The 22,288-nt window shown below is 35.1% G+C and overlaps 1 protein-coding gene across 1 annotated transcript; it reads right to left on the minus strand.

The window, feature by feature from the left end:
* Positions 1 to 954: 954 nt before the first annotated feature.
* Positions 955 to 21,865, minus strand: LOC109062803 (protein arginine N-methyltransferase 8-B-like). Its single transcript, XM_042775523.1, has 10 exons — positions 21,065 to 21,865; positions 15,594 to 15,833; positions 13,891 to 14,046; positions 9,143 to 9,206; positions 8,017 to 8,159; positions 7,818 to 7,905; positions 6,343 to 6,458; positions 4,275 to 4,425; positions 3,310 to 3,431; positions 955 to 2,588 (listed from the first exon to the last, which is right to left on the minus strand). Exons 1-10 carry the CDS (start codon positions 21,131 to 21,133, stop codon positions 2,505 to 2,507), a joined length of 1,233 nt encoding a protein of 410 aa, XP_042631457.1. The 5' UTR covers positions 21,134 to 21,865; the 3' UTR covers positions 955 to 2,504.
* Between the last annotated feature and the right edge of the window lie 423 nt (positions 21,866 to 22,288).

Here is a 22,288-nt window from a genome sequence, read left to right on the forward strand (position 1 = left end):
TAAACACAGCCAGTCTGTCAGATTTTTCATAATCTATTCAAGCCCCCTTGTGGAGGACAGTTGGTACTACATGTAAAGCACTATCAAGTATTATTACACCGCACATTAATGGATAAATGACTTTTATTTGCTTTACCAACTTACATCACCAACATTTCAGAAATGTTCAGTCTCTTTTGTTACACTTTCATGTTTTTATCACAACAGCAACAGGTCTTTAAAAACCATCAAATATGCTTTCATAAGGCATGCTATTGTACACCTATAAACATCTTGCTCAGCTTTAATTAGTTTTAAGCAATTTTATTTACTATTATCTTGATAGATGCTCAAATCATGGCAGAATAATCATTTTAAAACATTTTTAACATGTAAACCTCAAATTTCAATACCAAACACCCTGTCAGTTGAAAATACAATATTGGATGAGGAAAACATTCCTTGCACAGAGAAGATAGTTATTCACATTTCCCAAGATTAAACAATATTCCACCAAGGAATCAGATAAACATCTATAGTAAATGAACAATAAATATGAAGCATAACGTACAATGTGCTTTGCAAGTGAACTGAATGTCTTTGGTGAGGACTTGAACAGCATAATCAGCAGTGACACGGGGGTCACAGATGGACCGGGACGATCCCAGTCATGGCCTTGGCAAAGACTCTAATAAGAGCACAGGTGAAGAGCAGCAGGTGCCATCTGAGTCCAGCTCTTTAAGATCTCACCACAGACAAAGCCAGCATTTCACCTGCCATCTATATTTTGATATGTATTGTGCTGTTTCTCTTTTTCTATTTTCATCTCTGTGCTCAGCAGATGTACGATCTAGATTAATAAATAATGAGTGAGTGACGTGACATACAGCCAAGTATGGTGACCCATACTTAGAATTTGTGCTCTGCATTTAACCCATCCAAAGTGCACACACTGCAGCGAACACACACACACACACACACCAACACCATGAACAGTTGCTCAAGGGCACCTCAGTCGTGGTATTGCCGGCCCAAGACTCGAACCCACAACCTTTGGGTTAGGAGTTAAACTCTCTAACCAATAGGCCACAACTTCCCCACAGTAATAATACTATCACTACATATTGCAGTCTCATCAAGTTACTAGAAACAACAAATTTACAATTGTACCACATCACTGTATTGCAATCACTCTTTTTTTTCTCTCTCTTGTAATTTCCATTATTAGCATCTGATTCAGTTTCCTCTGATATTCATGGGCAAGAAACTGTTAAGAACTGTTATCAATTCCCCAAATCTTAATTTTATGATAGTTGGGTCGTTCTCAGGAAATGGTGTCCACATGATGTACTATATATAATTAATAGAATGCATAACCTAATGATTTTAAATTATAAAATTAACTTGGGTGTACAATTCAGACTTTTTAAAATAATATATATATTTTTTTTTATAGCAATATGCAATTTCCATGCAATTTGATTCCATTTTGGATGTCCCCATTCATCATAATATAATATAATATAATATAATATAATATAATATAATATAATATAATATAATATAATATAATAGCTAATTTAGCTTTTATAAAATTAAAATATTCTTTTATGGTCTATGTATAACTGCTACAATGAAAAAAATGCACATTATGAGATGATATCTAAACATAATTGATCTTTTTGGTAAAACATTGTGGTGAAAACAGACTTTATATTGTCAATATTTATTTATTTATGTATATTAGATTTGTAAAGCTCATCAGTTGTATCTGCCAACCTTGTAGGTGCAATAAATAAATAAATAATCTTTTGCTTATAATAATCTTTTATATATATATATTGGATTAGTGGATTATGCAGTAACTTTTTAATAAAACAAAATTATATATTATAAATTATTTTTAATAAATAACTGTACCATTTTCTGAGAATGACCGGGATTTCTTTAAAACATTATTTAAATCTATGAGATCACTTACTCTTCTGCATTGAAATTGTTAAAGTCCAGCAGTGATTAAATTCGAATGAATAATTACTATGTAAGTGGAGTTATTCTCTTAATATGATATGTTAAATTAAAATATTCTTAATGCCTGGGACTTGGAAGCACAACCTTCAATATTAAATATCTATATCTATATTATTATTATATCTATTTATATATATTAAATAACTCACACTCCTAATGTAAAAGCAAAGTAACCATAAACTTACACTTAACATTCATAAGAGCATGACAATCTTTTGTTTACAGTGGGGTGAAGTCATAGTTGGCCTCTGAACAGTCAGAGAGTTGGTGTACAAGTGCAGGCTAGAGTTGGTGAAGGCAAGGCGGCTATTGCTAGAAGTGCCACCTTGCTCCAAAAATGTTGGCAAGACTCCTAGAGATAGCAACTTCCGTCCTGGTCTTTCTCTCTGTCTCTGTCTCTTCCCAGCAGCAGGGCTGTAGCTGTGATCTGGAGCGGTCCCTGCTTCTGCTTCTCTGAGTGCTGTCAGAAACCGTCTCTCGCCACTGCTGGACACTTAGCGCATCTTGTAGTCATGAGCGATAGCGGCCTCACATAGCTGACCTTTAAAATCCAGCTCAAAGGTAAAGTCCAGATCACGCTGGGTAGATAAACAAGAAGCGGAAAGGTTAAATTGTGTTATAATTGTAAGAAAAAAATATATAAAAGAAAGTTGCATTGAATTATACAGTACCATTCAAAAGTTAGGGGGAATTATTATTATTATTATTTTTTTTTTTTTAAAGGAGGTAATACTTTTATTCAGTGGGGATGTATTTAAAAGACTTATATAACATTACAGCGAAATTCTATTTCCGAAAAAAAAAAAAAAAACAGGTTTCCACAAAAATATTAATGTATTTTTTAAAAAAGAAATGTTTTCAACATTGATAATAATAAAAAATATTTCAGCATATTGCAATGATTTCTGGAGGATCCTGTGACACTGAAGACTGGAGTAATGGTTGCTGAAAATTCAGCTTCGTTATCATTGGTATAAATTACATTTTGAAATATATTCAAATAGAAAAAGGCTATTTTAAATGCTAATAATGTTTCACAAAATATTTTTATCAACTAAATCCAGCCTTGCCGAGCAAAGGAAACTTGTTTCCAAAATATTAGAAAATCTTAATGACCCAAAACTTTTGAATGGCAGTGTATAAATATTTTTTTTAAATATGGAAAGCATATTTTTGCCTCTACTAATATTATATTAACCAACTGACTATTTTTAAAATGATAAAATAAAATGTGTCTTGAAAGCATATTTGACTTTTTTTTTTTTTATTATTATTATTATTAATTAGGTGGGTTCTTACTGTGTTCTTCTCGTTTGGTTTCATGCTGACGGTGCCGACTATCTCCTCTCCTCTTTTCACAGTTAAATATTCCTCCAGATAAAACACTGTCTGCTTCCAGTGTGTGTATGGGGCATCTGGTGCTATGGTAGAGTAAATAGGAGAGTATTTATAAAATGTATCCAACAAAATATTAAAGATATAACACACTGTTACGCAGCTCTCTGAAACACATGATTCTGATTGGTCAGTTGCTGGATTGTGAGGTCAAATATAAGGGCCTCTACTGAACATTCCTTTAAATAATTTAAACCTCAATTTCTAAATTTATATTTTTTGTCCAAGTAAATAATTATTTCATAAGCAGCCATGCAATAAGTTTAAACAACAGTGAGCTGATCAATATTACAAAACACCAGAGCCCTGATCATCCTGTCTGTGTTTATTTTGCAAATAGACATGGAACTACACAACATGACAACATACAACAGTGAATCTTATACTAATGCTGAAAAATTCACTTCACAAATTCAGATTTTAAAGCCTTGCCAGACATAAACCTCTGTAAGCCTATATTTCATTCAAGACCACTGCCAAATAAGATGCAAACATTATGTGTGAGTTAGAGAGAAAGTAAGAACCCAAAGTCTGTTCGTTTTCTTGCCAAATGAAAGATCATGAGGAAACGCCTGTGCTGACTGAGCAATACACTGATCCCTTAAAGGTCAATAGAAGTTAACAAAGCCCTCAGATCAGTGTGTCTGGGAATCACTTGTAGTGTTAAAACATCAATATATGTAGCTGGTTTTCGTTTTAAAAATCTGTTTACCTTATTCTTGGTGCCTGTTTTGGTTTAATTCAGTGTTTTTAGAAGTGCTGTGTCAAAACTGAACCACTAGAGGACAGACATCAACCACAAAGTACACATTCACATACACCACTGGCATCCGAGAAGCAGAACGTAGAGAAGTTTTTAAACACGACACCTGTGGAGAAGCCTGTCTTTTTATGACACTTGGTGAATTCGATATTGAAGTAGGTGACCAGAGCGTGGACATAATCGTTCCTCTGGATCTGCAGACAGAATGAGGAGCTGAAGGACAGTTCCTCTGGCTTCACCGTGTAGATGTCCACTTCCTGAGAAAAGATGAAGAAAGCTTAAAGTTGCTATTTCATGGTCTAAGGAACTTAATGACATTCTCAGCTGGGTTTCTTTTAAAGGAACGGTTTAGCCAAAAATTTCTGAAAATGTACTCACCCTCCACCATCCACCATCAAGGCATTTTAACATTAAAGGTGCTGTATGTAAGTTTTTGACTCTACTAAAGCATAAAAATACCATAATATGTTTGCAGATATTTAAGAAACATGTTAAGTTATCATACTTGTGTATCTGAACAACAATGCTACAGTCAGTTATTCTCCCTTGAAAATGTGCGTTCTGGGACAGAATGTCAGTCTCTGTTTTGTTTTGTGAAACCAGCCTACTGCCAGTTTACCCCAATTGTATTTCAGCACCCCGGGTTCCCAGTTGGCGGAAAACAAAGCGTATTTAATTTCATTCATCGTCAAGTGTGCTAGTTCTCGTTGGTCGTCAATCTGGCAACGTGTGCATCAAGTCTGAGTAAGAGGGGCCAGGTGAAAAAAACCCCCTCTCTAATATTTTGAATTTGGTCTGCAATAGCTAGTTCAACCACTCGGTGTCAATCCTACACTCAGCACTTTTAAACTATTGCTTTTAGCCAAAATATGTTTTTTTTCTCCATTGGAAAAGTCCATCCCCTGTTGTCCTCTCACATCAAAATCCACTGGTATATTTGTTTAGAACCATTTTGTTTTCGCTTGTAAATGGCACCATTTACATTGATCTGTGCATATTTCTCTCTTGATTAAGACGAGATGACTTTATCACTGGAGAAAGCAATATTAACTCTTTGAGTTTTGATTGCAGACTTTTTATCTTCTGAGCACAGTGTGTGACATTAGAGGAGATGCATGTGAAAATACTGGGCTATTTCTTGAGATAAATCTGAGCAGCTGGAAACTTCTACATTTAGTCTCCATTTAATCTCAGTGTTGTCTAGAAGAAACATGAATATTAAAGAGATCTCTTTAGTAATTTCTCTTTACTGTGGGCGAGAGTAAAAAGCTTGATCTCTTTCTCTATCTGTCTCTTCTTCTGAAATGTCATCCTGGACTGCTACTGTATCATTTCAGTAGTCATGTTAGGATGTTATTACTGCCCTTGGATCAGTATGTTCAGACAGCTGTTTCAGATTCCAACATTTCCCGACAGTAAACTGAGCCCTGCCTCCAGAACTGATATATTTACCTGAAAAACAACAGGAAACTGTTACTTAAGTGTAAACCTTTCTCTCTTTGATCTCTGTGGTTTTATATTCCTCTCACTCTCACTTCCATTAGACATCAAGTCTCCCATTTGTAAACGTGTCCAATCTACTTTAGATTTAAGTTACAAAGCATAAAGTCTGAAATGGAGCATTAATCACTGTATCAAACAAACCAACAGTGTGTGCGTCACACTTCCATTCACCACTTAATTTAAGTGCCTTCATCCATTATGTCCCAGCTCTGCTTCATTTGGCATATCTGGGCCCGTATTCATGAAAATTCTTAGTCTAAAGAGTTGCTCTTAGTGACAAAATTTAAAAAAATAATTCTTAGAAAAGTTTGCATTTCCCCTTTCCTTAGTGATTAAATTAAAAATATATTTCTTTCATATTATCTTTTAGCAGTAAAAATGAGAGTTTTGCAGATGTATTTCACAGTCCATCTGTGCAGCCATAAACTTTCCAGGCTTGATGAATCCGATTCAACCAATAATCATCTCATCAGCACCTTCTCCAGTGGTTTATAATGAAATGAAATTGCATTTCAACGGATCATTATGTAGGATCAGTGATACAGCTAATGATCAGTTACATACCAATGCTGCTGTATTCTCTGTGGAACTCACTTGATCTTCTCATCTACCACACATGCAGTGAGAAACACGCACATACATGATTTCTGTGAAGTGTTTTAATGGCTGACCTTGATCAGGCAGGCGTTGGATACCACTTGTTTTGAGTCCACGATGTCCACCAGTGGTTCTTTCATAGCTACGTTCCTGATGCAGGTCATGTCAAAACCATAAACGTTCTCCCACCCTGCTCAAACATAAAATCATTTGATTTTGATAAACAGCATAACTAAGACCCAAAAAATTATTTACACGTGTGTAAAGTTAAGCACTTGAATACATGTCTCAAAAAGTATTCAAAATCACATGTATAAGTACATGGAAGGCATTAGCATAAACTGTCCTATGGTCAGTTTTGTCTTATACACTTTAATAGCTTGAAGAAAATCTCATTAGATCTTACATATTTGTAACTTTTAATCTACTATCCATTCAAATAGAACAAAAATGACACAAAAATCACTTTTGCATTTATGTTTGTTAAGTATGTGGACCCCACAGTTTTAATATATTTTTAGTTAGATAGTTTTCTGAAAGAAATTAGTGTTACATTTCAGAAAGGATGCATTCAATTGATCCAAAGTGACAGTAAAGACTTTAACACCTTAGACTTTTTTTCTTTCAAATAAATGCAGTTCTTTTGACCTTTCTATTCAATAAATAATGCTGAAAAAGTATTGCCACAAAAATATTAAAGCTAGGGTATGCAATTTATTTCTAGAAACATATATAAATATAAAATAGTATAAGTAGTAATAGTATAAATAGTAGTGTAGTTCACACTGAAAATTCCAAAAAGAAAAAGTGCATATTAAATACTCAGATGATGCACTTAAATACCTGAAAAAACAAAGTGTGGAATGTTGGACACTTCATGCACTCAACTTTCCCAGCTTTAATTGCATAGTAAAGGGGGAGGGGTTCCGATTATGAATGACAAAATTAATCTTATATAATTCATACACTACATGGTTGATTACACACTGCATAAGTACATAGTGTATAGTGCGTCATTTGGGACGCAACTACTGAGACAGATAATGAGGTAAAACAATGGTAAACATTGGCAGTGTAAGATGAAAGAATTTGATGGAATGTTTGGGTTTCAGTCGATAAGACAAACTTGTGGAGTTTCTTCTTGACAGGTAAGCTAAGGTTAAAGTTAAAAGCATTCCTAAAATGTTGGACGTTTTATTGAAAGTAGCTTACTTTTACCTGTTGAGACATTCCTTCACCTTTATAGAGCTGTAGGAGCTCTGTTTGTGATGTTTGAGTTGGTGGAAGTATGATGTGTGAAAGGGACGTTTGAAAAGGTCATTTGAAAGCATGCTTTCATAGAACATTCTCCCTATAGCCAATCACGTTTTGCTTTACATTTAGGGCAGTTTCACCCTAAAAATAAATTCGTTTAAAATTAAGTAAGTCAAAAATACACTTTTAAGATGGTATTATTGATCTGTTTAAATTTGTAGCAGTTTAGAAACTTGTAAACATGACTGTATTTGGATATATGAAACCCTCCTTCTGTGTGTGTTTCGAGACTCACAGTGAATCTTGAAGTCCTTGTACTGCCTGTCTTCAATGGCCACCACATATAGAGCAGCCCTGTCTGGGAACATCAGACCACCAGGTTTCTAAAGATGAAGAGCACAGAGTGTTTGTTCATTCTGTAGAGCCATTGGCTGTATATACAGTACACACACTCACGTATGCTTGCTGTACTACACACACACATAAACACTGACCAGCCACTTATCTCTGGCGTAGATGACTGTGTTGAGCATGGACTCATAAAAAAGAGAGTAACCCATCCACTCTGAGATGATAATGTCCACCTGATCTACCGGCAGCTCCGTCTCTTCCACTTTCCCTTTAAAGATGGTTATAACTGGAACACACAGACAGGATAAGGCCACAGAGACACTTGACAGATCTTTTCTACTCTTTGAATTTTTAAGGCCAGTTAAAAGATGTGGGTCAAACCATGTGTGTATGAGAAAGAGAGTCCAGCTAAGATTGTTACATCACCTTTTGTTGAACTCTCAAGAAAAGATACTGGAGTGGTCTAATGCCTGATTGAAAATATAGCATCATGTTATGTTCTAGCTAATTGAAGTAGCCTTAAACTATGCCTAAAACTACTGTTTTCTTGCTAAGTAAAGGCTAGCTGAAAACAAACAAAGAAATGTGCTGTGATGTTGTGGTGTGGTGTGTGTGTCTGTGTGTGCGTGTGTGTGTGTATATATATATATATATATATATATATGTATATGTAATATATACATATATAGTTATGAATGAATGAAATGCCTTTGTCCATGTTCACACCATTTCGAATTGCGCTCACGGAAAGCACTTGAGAAACAGTCTCTTCCATAGCTCAGTACGATATCAAGGTTTTTTTTTTTTTTTTTTGGTCTCGGGAAGACACATGTAGAAATGTGTAAGTATAAAAGACTTCTTTAAAAAAATAAAAATAAAAATAACCTTAATGGCCCTAAACGTTTGAATGGTAAAGTATTTTTTCACTGGAAAACAAGACAAAAATACTTATTAATGTCTTCTTTTTTTTTTTTTTTTTTTTTTTTTTTTTTTGGGGAGGACAGTGTCCTTGATAGTCAATTTATAATTTGTTTATTATAAGACATACTGAACATTTACAATTTAAATTCTCTCTTAATATTAAAATACTGCAGAGGTTTTAAATTCTGTATAATTAGGAGGCTGAAAAGAAGAACGCTGGACAAGCACTCTTTATCCTGTCAATATCTCATCCTATTTGTCATTGTTTTTCTCACACACCCACATAAGCAAGCTAACTACACAGCAACAAACACTTATACAATATCTACACACATCAAATCTGCTTACCACTGTCCAGATGATTGGCCTTGATGATTTTCTCAGAGTGTTCTGATATACTTGAGCATTCAATCTGAGGAAGTTAAGAAAAAAAAAAAAACAGAACAATATGAGGATTTAAACTTTCTAGTTGGTTGAATCTGGTTTAGCTGGCAGACCTTAAATTACCTTCTCTAGCCTTACATCCTCTTTCAGACAAGACATAGCATTACGGGACTTTTTGCTTTTCTGACAAATGTCACTAATTTAGATTTCACATTTAACTAGCTAGACAGATGTAGAAGTTTGTGTAAGTGTGTGTTTGTATGTGGTGGACAGTTGTAATTGTTACATATGTTTTGTTACATAAATTACTATTCAAAAGTTTGGGACCAGTAAAAATTGTTTTCAAAAAAGAAGTCTGTTATGTTCACCAAGGCTATATTTATTTGATCAAAAAATACAGTCAAAACAATAATATTGTGAAGTCTTATTACAATTTAAAACCACTGTGTTCTATTTTTAAGTATTTTTAAAATATATTTTATTCGTGTGTTGGCAAAAATTAATAATATAAATAATAACATACTGTCACTATCAATTTACCATCAATTTAGTGCATCCTTGCTGAATAAATTTATTTGAAAAAAGAAAAAAAAAAACATACAGACCCCAAACTTTTGAACAGTAGTGTACAGTATCTTGTTTTTGATGGGTTACACCGACGGTGTCCTTCCCCTTAGATTCTCTCAACATTGAGAGCTTATGATTCTTGCACCTTGCAGTCCTGCCCATTAGACATGTTCCTCTGATCAGCTTCCAGCCAACCAAAGAGCCCTATTTAGCATTCACAAACAGTCCAGATTCCTATCCCATTGTCAAACAGAAATATACGTAAACAAGCACACAGAGTAACGGGGCTGTCAGTGGCCCGAGGCTAAAGAGGATAGATTAAGTAGGAAGCCGTCAGCTGTATAAATGAGAGACTGATTCCAGATAGCACAGATCCCTCTGCCTCGTGATGTCCCTTGTGTTTACCCAGCCATTGTTAGTGTGCATAGCCATCGCCATCAACTTGAGTGTAGCACATGGAGTCGGCCAGCATCGCTTCAACTGATAAATAATCAGAACCGTCGCTTTCTCCTACATGGCAGCCCCACCTGTTTCTGGAAAAGTTTCTCATACTGCTGTGGGTCAGCACTGAGTTTCAAATTAATCAGAGAAGACCATAACACAGTCAGCACATTTCCACTCTCAGAAGAAAAGTGCTTGATGTACATGATCAAGGCGAGAGGAAAGTGCCAGGGCCTGAGCTACAGTAAACAGAGATCTTTGCAAACAAGACAACTTTAAATATGATGATTTTATCTCTTTTTTTCATTCACAGTTTTAGTTATTTGGTGAAAATATCAATTTTAGTAATTCAGCAGCTACGAGCATACTTTCTATGTTCATTCCGAAATATTTTACTAAGCATTGATGGACTTTTCCTGATTCAATACTTTGACTTTTGCTTCAGTTTGTAAACTGTTCACATTAATGCACGAACAATAGAAGTCTGTAGGTCTTTGCATCAGTATAAATTTTAAAATAGATACTGTTTCAAAAGCCATAAAATTATGTTAACATACTCAAATTGATTTAACACCATTGTATCAGGTTTCTGGTTCAAACATGATACTTTATGGTAAATTTACTTTAAAACAGTTACTATTTGGCTTACCTCTGTGTTTTCATTTTGAAAGAACATGCATGTTTCAATCAAGTAGCTCAATTATAAAAGATATCTTACTGTGCTAAGTTCCCCAATATTCACATGTCATGACAAATTAAACAAATTAAGTTTTGCATGGTATGTGTAAGGACATAACAAAAGGACCAATTAAAAAATTATGCTAGTATCACTCAACCAGGAGTTCATCCACCTAAAAACAGCAATTAAAACTGTTAAAAAGATAATTTAGACAATTTTGCATTTCAAATACCATGCATTTTTGTACAGACAAGTAATACAATCACAAAATTATACAGTAAGTCTTATACAGTATACGTCTCATGTAAATGCAATACTTTAAACTTTTTTTGCTAAGTAAGGAATGAGTCAAAATTAATTTATGATAAATTTACATTTAGTCATTTAGCAGATGCTTTTATCCAATGTGACTTACAAATGAGGACAATGGAAGCAATCAAAATCAACAAGAGAGTAATGATATGCAAGTGTTAGCTTAACACAGTACACGTAGCAAGGGATTTTATTTATTTATTTATTTATTGATTATATAATAAATAAAAAGAAAGCAGATAGAATAGAAAAAAGAATAGAGCAAGCTAGTGTTAGGATGGTACAATAAAGCGGCATTCACTTGCAGAATGCAAGCTTCTAGAGGGCATAAATTAATAAATGACAACGTTATAGGTGCAAGTTACATGTAAAAGCAAAGATTTATCTACTAACGTCATGAACATCCACAAAGTCATGAGCTATAGTAGAAAGTACATATAGAATTTATGAATTTGGCAGACGCTGTTACCCGAAGCAGGTTATATTGCATTTTATGCTATACATTTTATTAGTTTATGTATTCCCTGGGAGCTGAACACATGATTTTGGCTTTGCTAACACCATGCTCTATTTTTACAGTAGTTAATTATAAGAAAAAAATATATAAATAGGTAAATATATAAATAGAAATACATAACCAACTGCCAACCAGTTCAAAACAATAAACTCTCAGTTTAATTTTTTTTATAAAAATAAACATATAAATACTATAAACTGTGGTTTTAGGGCTTGCTAAGGCACTATTGCCCATACTTTAGGGTTAAAAAATATATCCATAAACTTAACTGATAATGTCCTGGAAGAAAATTACTAGTACCTTTTACGATTTTCTACAGTTTTTGTTCTTATAGTGTATGGTTAGAGGTTTATTCTAAAGAGCTATGGGCATGTACTGTATGGTTTTTGCCTGGCAGACAGTAAAGTGGGTGAAAAAAAAAATCCAGAAACTTAATAAAGGACAGACAATAATCATATATTCACCTAACTTTTTAATGCGGATGTAAAAGATTTCCTGTGAAATTTGCAAGACTTCCAACTCATTAGCCACCATAAGTAAATAATAATAAGAATAACGGCACAGTAAACTGTAAAACTATGTGTTTATTATTACAATCATTTTTTTTTTTAAATTCTTTGCATTTATTATTGGAATTTATTTTTTATTTAATTTTTTTTACATCTAAAATAACTGGAACGACTGACACTGAAACCCTGCCACAATTCAAGTTAAAAAATAGTCCGTGTCCGCTCATATGTTAAAAATAGCATGGATGTAAAGGCCTGAATATTGTGGCTGAACATTTTGAGCTGGCAAGCATCACTCAAATTTTCCTCAGAGATGTAATAATCTAGTTTATATTCTACATTGCAATTTTGAGCAAGTGGTATTTTTGAGTTTGTGATGAGCACTGTAACATAGACACTGAGGAGGGTTAGCGCTCTCTGGCATTTAAATATGATGAAGCCATTCAGAGAATTGTCCATTATCACAGTGCAACTGGATAAGGGCAGCAAGGAGTAAATCATATCAGCTCAATTACAGCAGAGACCACGGATCAGATAGACACCCGCACATGGCTCGGCTTCCCGAGGTAGTTCGCCCACTTCTGAAAACCGAGAAAAACTCTCAGAACATTCTGTCCCAAGATGTTTCCAGGACACATCAAATCGAGAGTTCCTCTCTCTGTTCATACTCTAACTTGGCTTAACAAGCTCTGGCTTTCGTTCTCAAAGTGAAAGTGCAAAACAGGCACCACATGGTTAATGTGGCCTTTCTGACCTTTACTGCTTTTTCCAGTGTCTCTTTCTCAGATTTATTCCAAAAGCCAATTACCACACCCTCACAATATAGTGTGTTAGAGCCTGATATATCAGCATGGCCAATAAAGGCTGCCCGCTAAGAGCCTTCAAGCACTGGGGAGGAATGCATTGATAGGGAGTGTTCTGAATGGACAGGACAGGAAGTGAGAAAGAGAAATGGATTGAAACCGGGGGTATTGCAAGACAGAAACACACACACACACACACACACACACACACACACACACACACACACACACACACACACACACACACACACACACACACACTTTCATACTCAAAACCATTTAACAAAAGAACTGTCAGTCCTAAAATACTGTAGTATTGTGTCTGAATACATTAAAAATAAAAAAAATGCAAAATAAACTTTTAACTTTTAAACATTTATACTATTGATTTACTATTGACTGTTAATTTGCTTTAAGTGATGTATAAATCATTACATATATAATACTAACTTGACTTGATCAACTTTAATTGAGCATTACATTATGATGGCAACAATAATATAAACGTAAAAATTAGGAAATGAGCATGCAAAATTAATTATCTTTGGCTGATATATTAAGAATACTAAATGATTAATGAGTTATCACATACAAGTGTATGCAATAATATACAAAAACATTTATATAAAGAGACTAGGATATCATATCATATATATATATGTTGTTACTGCTTTGAACTTATATTTACGATCCTTATTATGAAATAAGTAGGTGGTAATATATCGTCATATTTCCCTACAAAAGAGGATTATACGTTTACACCTTCAAAAGCTCTTGGTGCGACTGCCACACATGATGCTATTTTGAGCTGTGTGAATCGTTCCAGCATTGTAGGAGGCTACAGGCTTATGCGGTTTTAGGCATAAAGAGGGCCGCCCTCTTACCCCATACACGTGCTTGGCTCCGGCCTTGGCAGCAAACATGGAGAGGATGCCAGTACCACTCCCCACGTCCAGCACAATCTTGTCCTTGAAGATGTGTTTGTTATGGTACATGGAGTTCCTGTATGTTAACGTCCTCACTTCGTCCTTTAGCATTTCCTGTACATTCACACACAGATATACACACATAGTCACACCTTATTTTATGGTCCAATTCTCCCTATTAACTAATTTTAAACAATGACGTTTGCCTTAATAAACTCCTAATTTGCTGCTTATTAATAGTTAGTTGTTAAGTTTAGGTAATGGGGTAGGATTAAGGGATGTTTATTATTGGTTTGTTGTTTATTTTATTTATTTTTTGAGTTTATATTTTGGGTGGGATTTGGAGATCTTATGATTGCTAATAAGCAACTACTTTAATATTGAGAATTAGTCCTTAAAATAAAGTGTTTGTTCTGTTTTGTAACATAATGATTGTGTTTCAAATCTTGGTGAGCTCCCGACCTAGTCAATGTTTGAAAATATTTCTCTATAACAGAAAACTACCATGGCATAGTATATAATCATGGTTGTTTGGACATGGTTCTATAGTTTATTGTAACTCTGAGTGCCATTTAAATACAATGGTAGACCATAAAAAAAATTTTTTTCAAAAGATGTAAAAAAAAAAAAAAAATATATATATATGTATTGTATAATGTAGAAATGTATTGAAGTACACCCAATGAATTATTCAGTCTTCGCCTTTAAGCAAAAATGTACCATGGTGTTGTTTTTGGACATGGAAATATCTTTGTATTTCTTGATAAAATATGCAGTCTCAATAGATACAGTATCCCTCGGTTTAAAACACTGCCAACTAATTATTCTGTAGTTTTAAAGATGTTTAACCATATAAAGCCGTCTGTGCTCCAAATGATCAACATTTAAATACCATCTTACTGCGACATATTATTAAGAGATATAGAGTGACAAATGATATTTATATGCATGTTATGTAAGTAGTCAGCTATACTGTTTTAAAGATCTCACTAATTTACATATACAGGGTCATCTAATGAATGAAAATTCAATAACTAGTGATCTGTCTATCTAGGCGACAATTTAGGGCATTATAAGTGCGTTCAAAAATACCTATACTAACAAAGCATTATGTATTATCTAGTTTTTTTGGACATGATTCTTTGAAGTACTTTGGAGTGCATAAAAAAACATGTAATTATTTATTTTGCAGTATCATAAAACATATACTAATCAGGTAATCATTTCACAACCACAGTTATTATTACAAAAAAATAAGACTACTACATGGATCTCTGACACCTGTGAGAATGAAAAACTTGCTGTCACCATTACAACAAGTCTCCTCAGATCTATGCAGCATTTGGGTATACGCCTCTGTCACATGGAGATGAGGGAAGGGAAGAAAGATCTGACCTATATGCTAAAAATGAGTATGAACAAAATTAATCTTGCAGGTCTCGCCTGAACCTCCTGTTCTCCGTGCTCTCTCATCCTATAATTCAGTGACACCCCCACCCCATCTCTCTCCTGCTCCATTTCTCTGCATACTCTGCATTATACATAACACCCAGCATAAATCAACATGAGTGATGTCCATAACCATGAGTGCTTATATCCTACATCACACGTCTCAGCATCTCTGTTAAATGCAAGCATCCGCTGCTCTGATGTGCTCATACCTCATGAATGCCAAAGTGGGCGTACGAGTCAAAATAGTAATCCCTGGAGGTCATCTCGTCGGGGTTGAGGAACTTGGCCATCTTTCCTCTGCCAGGGCAGCTGGGTAAGTTGGCTGAATGAGGGGTGTGTGGCGCGTGGGATGGGTGTGTGGGCCGCTGGGTATGATGGACCGATGACACTGGTTTGGACAGAGGAGACGGCTGGACCGACTGGGACGGGGCAGCACTCAGAGGCTGTTGCTAAAACGGGGAAACACCAAACAAATATTTTGATGCTTAAACCATTCTTAACAGTGATTTAATGTCTAACAAAATATTGAACTAGGAAATAAATATATTAATTAAGTAATTTAAAAAAAAAAGGAAATTACGGAAGGCTATTTCCACCATGGAATAAAAAATAAAGTTAATTGTGGCATTTTTTCTTACAGTTCAGACTTCTTTTCTCACAATTCTGAGCTTATATCTCACAAAGATAAAAAGAATTGTGAGATGTAAAGTCAATATTGCAAGATATAAAAAGGTCAGAATTATAAGATCAAAAATTGCAATTACCTTTTTATTCTTTATTTGATGGTCAAAACAAAAGAAATGAGAACATAACTGTTTTGTAATATAACCTTGGCAGTTGTTAATGATATCACCCCCACTGACAGATCCATGTGGTGTATGATCCTTCAAAAAGCAAAATGAACAGTGACACTATATTAAGTACTGTTTAAAAACTCTCCTATATCATGTCAGGACAGCCTTCCCAGAAGGTCTAGTATCTGTCTGTCAGATTTCAGAGACCTGACAGAGGCAGTTTATGCCCTGCGGGCAAAGGGAGCACAGGACAGTTAGATTGGCATGGAAAGGACTTAAGACAAGCATTATATGTGATGAGTCTCTCGGACTCTGTCTCTGAAGCTTGGCCCTTCCTCTGCCTCGCAGAGAAAATACTAATAAACCATTATACCACATTACAGACAACAAACGGGTATGAAAATGCCATTTGAGCCACTGAAAGCTTTGAAATATGCATAAAATACATTTTATTATATATTTTTTTTAATATTAATATATTGGATATAATATTATAATTTATATTAATTATCTATATAATTATTTATATATATATATATATAAATATATATTTGTTATGTATTGTATAATTTATATATTTAATATACAATAAAATTACATTTTATAAAATGCTTTTTTTTAAGGGTCCTGGAATTAATTCACTGGCCCATTGGTCCATGGTTTTGTCAAGTTTGAAAACACTTAATCTAGAAGACTTTTGTCATATAGCTAGAAGCATGAAACTCTTAATGTTGGGCCCTAATATCCTATCTCATATGCTGTTTTGCAATTTTGTGATAGTGAAGATATGTGTGCCTGTTTTTGTATTTGCATAAGTGTACCTACATTTGCCTGTGGGTTTGCAGCCTCTCAGCTCAGGGGATTTCAAATAATGAGTGTCAGCAGAGGGGAAGAGCAGCTGTATCAAGAGGCATAAAGGTGTTGGGACTGCATCTGTTAGAATGATGGGAGGGGGAACACATGTCCTTGCCCCTCCAGTCAGCTAACAAATCTCATTTACATTCTATTTTTAACCTCAACAAATGGCACTTTTCGGCAACACTCCACCTTACAGCCATGCTCTTGAGAACTCTAATAGTTTTTTCATGACATAACTGGATTGATGTGTGTGAGAGGAAAAATTGGTGCTCTTGGGATCTTTTCACAAATAGAACTACCAATTTTTTTTTTCTAGTGTAGGTTTATGACAGGGAACAACTTAAGAGTTGTTTTGCTTTGCATATATAAATCATTAATGTGTTCAGAACAGCTCTTATTAATTTTGCAGATTAACGGGCAGCCCTCTCTGCTTTGGCTGGTCATCGTGTAATAAAGCTGCAGCTGACAGTGTGCATTTCAGATCTACAGTAAGTGGTGTTTTCTCAAGAAAGAACCACAACTGTAAACTTTAAACTTTTGAAACCCACTGGCCTGCTGACCTTGAAGAGCACAATAGCTCCTCTTTTAAAAGGGAATAAAACCTCTCAAACAATTGCATTCAATATTATATCCATTGGAGAACATTTAGATGCAGTTATTCTGTCAACTAGATAATTCTGTGTCAACTCAACCAGAGGTCCCTGGCTACAAATTTTTTATTTTTATTTTTTTCTGGTATAAGAAATGCATAAAGGAAGATGAAAGCCGAATATATATATGTAATCCAATCTTTCTGATATATATATATATATATATATATATATATATATATATATATATATATATATATATATATATATATATATATATATAAAATCAAACATTTAAGCTGAGCAAATTTGTAAAGTATGATTGATATGACAAAAGACCTAAAGTCCTAATTACTAAAAGGGGGTGGTTCTATCAAAAATGAAAATTCTTTCATTGTTTACTCACCCTCATGTAATCTTAAATCTGTATACTTTTTTGTCTTCTGTGAAAAATTTTCCTAGTGGTTTTTTTTTTCTCTCCATTCTGTAAAAATTTGTTGGGTCAAATGTTGTTTAGAACCCCCTTGACTTTCAATGTACATTTATAGACAAAAACAGTTACGACATTAAGATATCAGTATTTAACCTTCTTTTGTGTTCTGCAGAATTAAAAAAAAAATGTCATGTGGGTGAAAGAATGATCACATAATTATCATTTTTGGGTGAACTTTTCCATATTCTTAAAAAAATAAAAGTTCTTAATTGGCATTGGGGTTCAATTAAGAACCTCAACACCCATAAAACCTCTCCATTGCACAAAAGACTCTTATAGTGGGAAAAAAAAGGTTCTTCAGATTATTAAAATGTTCTTCACACAAGAAAACAAATGGCTCTTTTATGAACTGTTCACTGAAATGTTCTTTGGGGAACCAAAGGTGGTTCATCTCATTGCTGTGAAAACCCCTTTTGAACCTTCATTTTTAAAAGTGTAGTTCCATCTACTTCCGGTGGAAGCCTGTTTGACAGACTAACAGTCCTAGTGCAGAGCAATCTTGCTATTTTGGGAGACATTTCAGAGATCAGGCAGCATCCATCAGAGGGGTTTTAAAGATCCCTTGACATTATAGTGACCTACTGCTGTGCTGAACTTTGAGGAGCTATTATATAAACAGCTTCCTTATATATGACCCTTTTCTTTATCCTTTAATGAACATGGATTAGATGTCATGCTTCATTACTATGTCAATACATTCCAGCTAAACCCTCATTGAGTATTAGATAAAGTTCAAGGCCACTACTGAAACTTATCAAAGTGTTTTGCTCAGTGCCAGCACTGGATTGCAACCTCACTAACCTTTCTGTCCCATGATTGTTTCCACTCCTTGGTAGTGCTGAGATATAAACCAGCAGCTATGTGGATGATGATGACTCAGATATATGGCTTTCTGCCATACTATAAACGGACTTCATTGGCCTTTGCTGCCCTCCACTAAAACTCTGACCTCATGCTGATATGGGACACTCAAGTAGAGCAGAAGTGCTTGCAAGAGTGGGCCCAGGGCCAGTTCCGATTTGAAGATGTCTTCCTCTATATGACAACACAACGTGATTCCAAAGCTTTGATAGTTCCCAGGCTAGTTATCACATAGTGCATGCGATCTCAGAAACAAGGCTGAGTCAGTGATAAAAGTCCAGTTACATAAATGCTTGATTTCAAGCATGTGCTTATCTACACTTTCAGAAAAAAGGGTCAAAAGCTGTCAATGGGGTAGTATCTTGAATCTAAAGGTTACATACTGATATCTTAAAAATAAATATTAGTACCAAAAAGGAACAAAAGTGTACCATTCGATAAGGTATTACCCCAGTGCCAGCATTTGTATCTTTTTTTCTGAAAGTGTATGCTGGTTTCGTAAGTCAAACTGCCTCAAATAAGGGTATCAATCGGCTTTTTTGCGCCCTCAAAGGGCACTTCGGGAAGGGGACGCCATTTGTACAATAGGGTTTTTAGATACGTTAGTGTAGAATTTATTAAATTTACGAAGGGCCCTTCCAGAAGTCTGTAAGCGAAGGGATTGGGAACATGCGATGGTAACTTCACGGAAGTGATTTCCGTTTGTGAACATGTGATCTTTGGTTAGGAGATCTTGCGATGCATTCTAAAGCAAAGCTGTGGTTGATTTCGACTTCACATACAAACTATAGGCTAATTAAATTTGTCTTTATTTTAATGTACTACAAAATATATTTCGTCAGTGTTCGAAATATGATTTAAGACGGAAGTGTAAGCAAGTTTAGTTAGAAAAGATTTAATAATAAATAAGACACAAAATTAGACAATATTGTTTTAAATTGTTTGTGAGTGCTGAATGCCGCACGCACGCGCAGCGTTGTGAAGGTAACATTTGCTCAGTCATTCCCTTCGCCAAAGAGAGTTCCAAAAGCTTATACGAGACACTAAAGCCCTGCACACTTCAAAGAACACACTTCTTTTAAACAATTTACATTTTAGAGCTTTATATATTACAGAAATATATACCACATATACTGGTTGTTTCTCTTTTTTTTTTTTTTTTTAACAGCTGCGCTCCCCGACGCAGGTGCAGCACCAAGGACAGCGACCAGACTCCACAACCCCTGAACCAAAGATCACAGCACATTAGCAGCTTTACTCAAGACACTAATTACAAATCAATCACTAATTAGGCATTTCGCTTACGCTTTATACAAAGGGTCTGACAGTACACTAGAGAGGCAGTCTCTCTGGGGCAGAGTTTAAGTTGTGTGTGTTACTCAGTGGATTTACTTTTGCGGAATTTGAACCTACTAAAACCTTTTGGTTACCAGCCCAGACTTGAGCCATTTGTCCGCCCCAATGCAGCGTTTAAATATGCAACCGTTCTCTCGGACAGATCATATGCTTGTCTATAGCAACCACCTTGAATTCGCACGCGAGTGGGTTTAAAACTTGTCATGTGTACATACATTTAAAAACAGCGTTTTCAAATAATATTTCAATAACCACAAATGACCATATTTTCACAAGGTGCAAAATAAACGCTTGAGAACAGAAGACGCTTACACGTGAGAAGGTAACCATAGCAACAGAACGCCCCTCGAACCATTCCGTTTAGCACCAGAATTGACAAAACACAAATACTGTCAATATTCGGCCTTTTATTTATTATAGGTTTACATTTCACGAAAAAAAAATGTTTCTTTAAAAACAACTGAGTTGACGTGAACTGTGCTATGTGGTTTGCGCGAGAGAAACCTCAACAAACTGAGCGGCGAAAAATACGTAAGTTATGTACGTTTTGACCAACGTCGAAGTTCAGTATTTAAATTCGCACACTGGTAGAAACATCGAAAACTCAAAACCTCGAGTTGCTATTAAACGTAAAATATGATCTATTGAGGCTTCAGAACTCAAAATGATAACAATAGCCTATATTTAAAGTTTTCGTTTCATTTAATCTGTTAATCCACGTTGCTTACCTCAGTGCTCTCCGCATCCGTCATTTTTCTCCTGAGGAGCAAACAGCGGGAGGAGTGTTTAATTCCCATAAGAGCCGATGAGATCTGCTCCGGATCGTGCGATAAATTAATGACCAAAACCCTCTTAAAAAGTCTTCAGAAAACCTGCAGCCTTTACTTAGCTACTTCACGAAACCGCAGAATAAATTCGAATCACGTTCCAGAAGATAAACGAGCCCTAAAACTTGTTGAAAGCCCTCCTGAGTCCATGGTATAAAAGTTACCTACAGCAGCGGTTCCCAAAGGAGCGCATGGCGAACTCTCCATATCGTGGGAAAAATTTTTATGTATTTATAAAAAAACACCCCGTCGTTCCATGACTGGAGTAATATGAGATCAGCTGGTCAATAAAAGTGTTAATCAGTCATATCTCAGTTCTTTGGATCTGGAATGAAGTCCCTAAGTAACCCTTTAAAATCTTATGGAGATCCCTCGTGCACCACAGAAATCTCTCTCTTTATCATAGGCTAGTATTTCAGTGAGGCAAGAAATATTGCTATTTGCTGCTCTGAAATCGCTGCTCTGAAGTGGCTCAATGTTGCTCCACGCTCCGAGTCTGATCTTCAAAAATGTATGGTCCTATTCAGAAAATAGCGAACGTTTAAAGTTCCTCTTAGGAGATGCTGAAGGATCTTAAAGGACAAACCAGGTGGATTCCTTTAAATGGAGCAGCGGGAGCCAATGAGATGTGTTCTCACCTCGCCTCCATCCTCTGACCGGCTGAACGTGATGAGGAGCTGAGCAGGTCCCAGTGCTGCTGTCATCCGGAAGCTGTCACACACTCGGTACACTTCAGTTAGTAGGCTACACAAATAATAATCTACTTGAATTAGTGAAAGAAAAACACATCAGGAGTTGTCTATCCGTTTGCGTTCCTTTGCGATTAAATGTGCAACATATGTCATTTGAAACATATTATTAAAATGTTTACAATCACATAAGCTAAAAACTCCAAACATGTTGGTCTTTTGAAATAACTTTTTTTTTTTTTATAGTTTTTATTTTGCTGTGCGCTGCATATTGACATCAGTATTCTTATTTTCATTTTTCTTTTGGTAATCGTTCCTTTTTTTATTACTAATGAACGATTATCTATTTATTTATTCCAATTGAAAAATATATAGGCTACATAATGAAATGATTAGCGCTTTTGAGACATATTATTAAAATGTTTAAAATCACATA

The sequence above is a fragment of the Cyprinus carpio genome, chromosome A18 (genome assembly GCF_018340385.1).
Source record: "Cyprinus carpio isolate SPL01 chromosome A18, ASM1834038v1, whole genome shotgun sequence".
Taxonomy (NCBI): Eukaryota; Metazoa; Chordata; class Actinopteri; order Cypriniformes; family Cyprinidae; genus Cyprinus; species Cyprinus carpio.

Coding starts and splice junctions, on each gene's coding strand:
- LOC109062803 (XM_042775523.1), bottom strand. CDS start 21,133: ATGGGAATTAAACACTCCTCCCGCTGTTTGCTCCTCAGGAGAAAAATG. Junction 9,207..13,890: donor GAGCCAAGCACGTGTATGGG/GTAAGAGGGCGG, acceptor TAACTTCCTCAG/ATTGAATGCTCAAGTATATC. Junction 3,432..4,274: donor AAAGACAGGCTTCTCCACAG/GTGTCGTGTTTA, acceptor ACTCTACCATAG/CACCAGATGCCCCATACACA.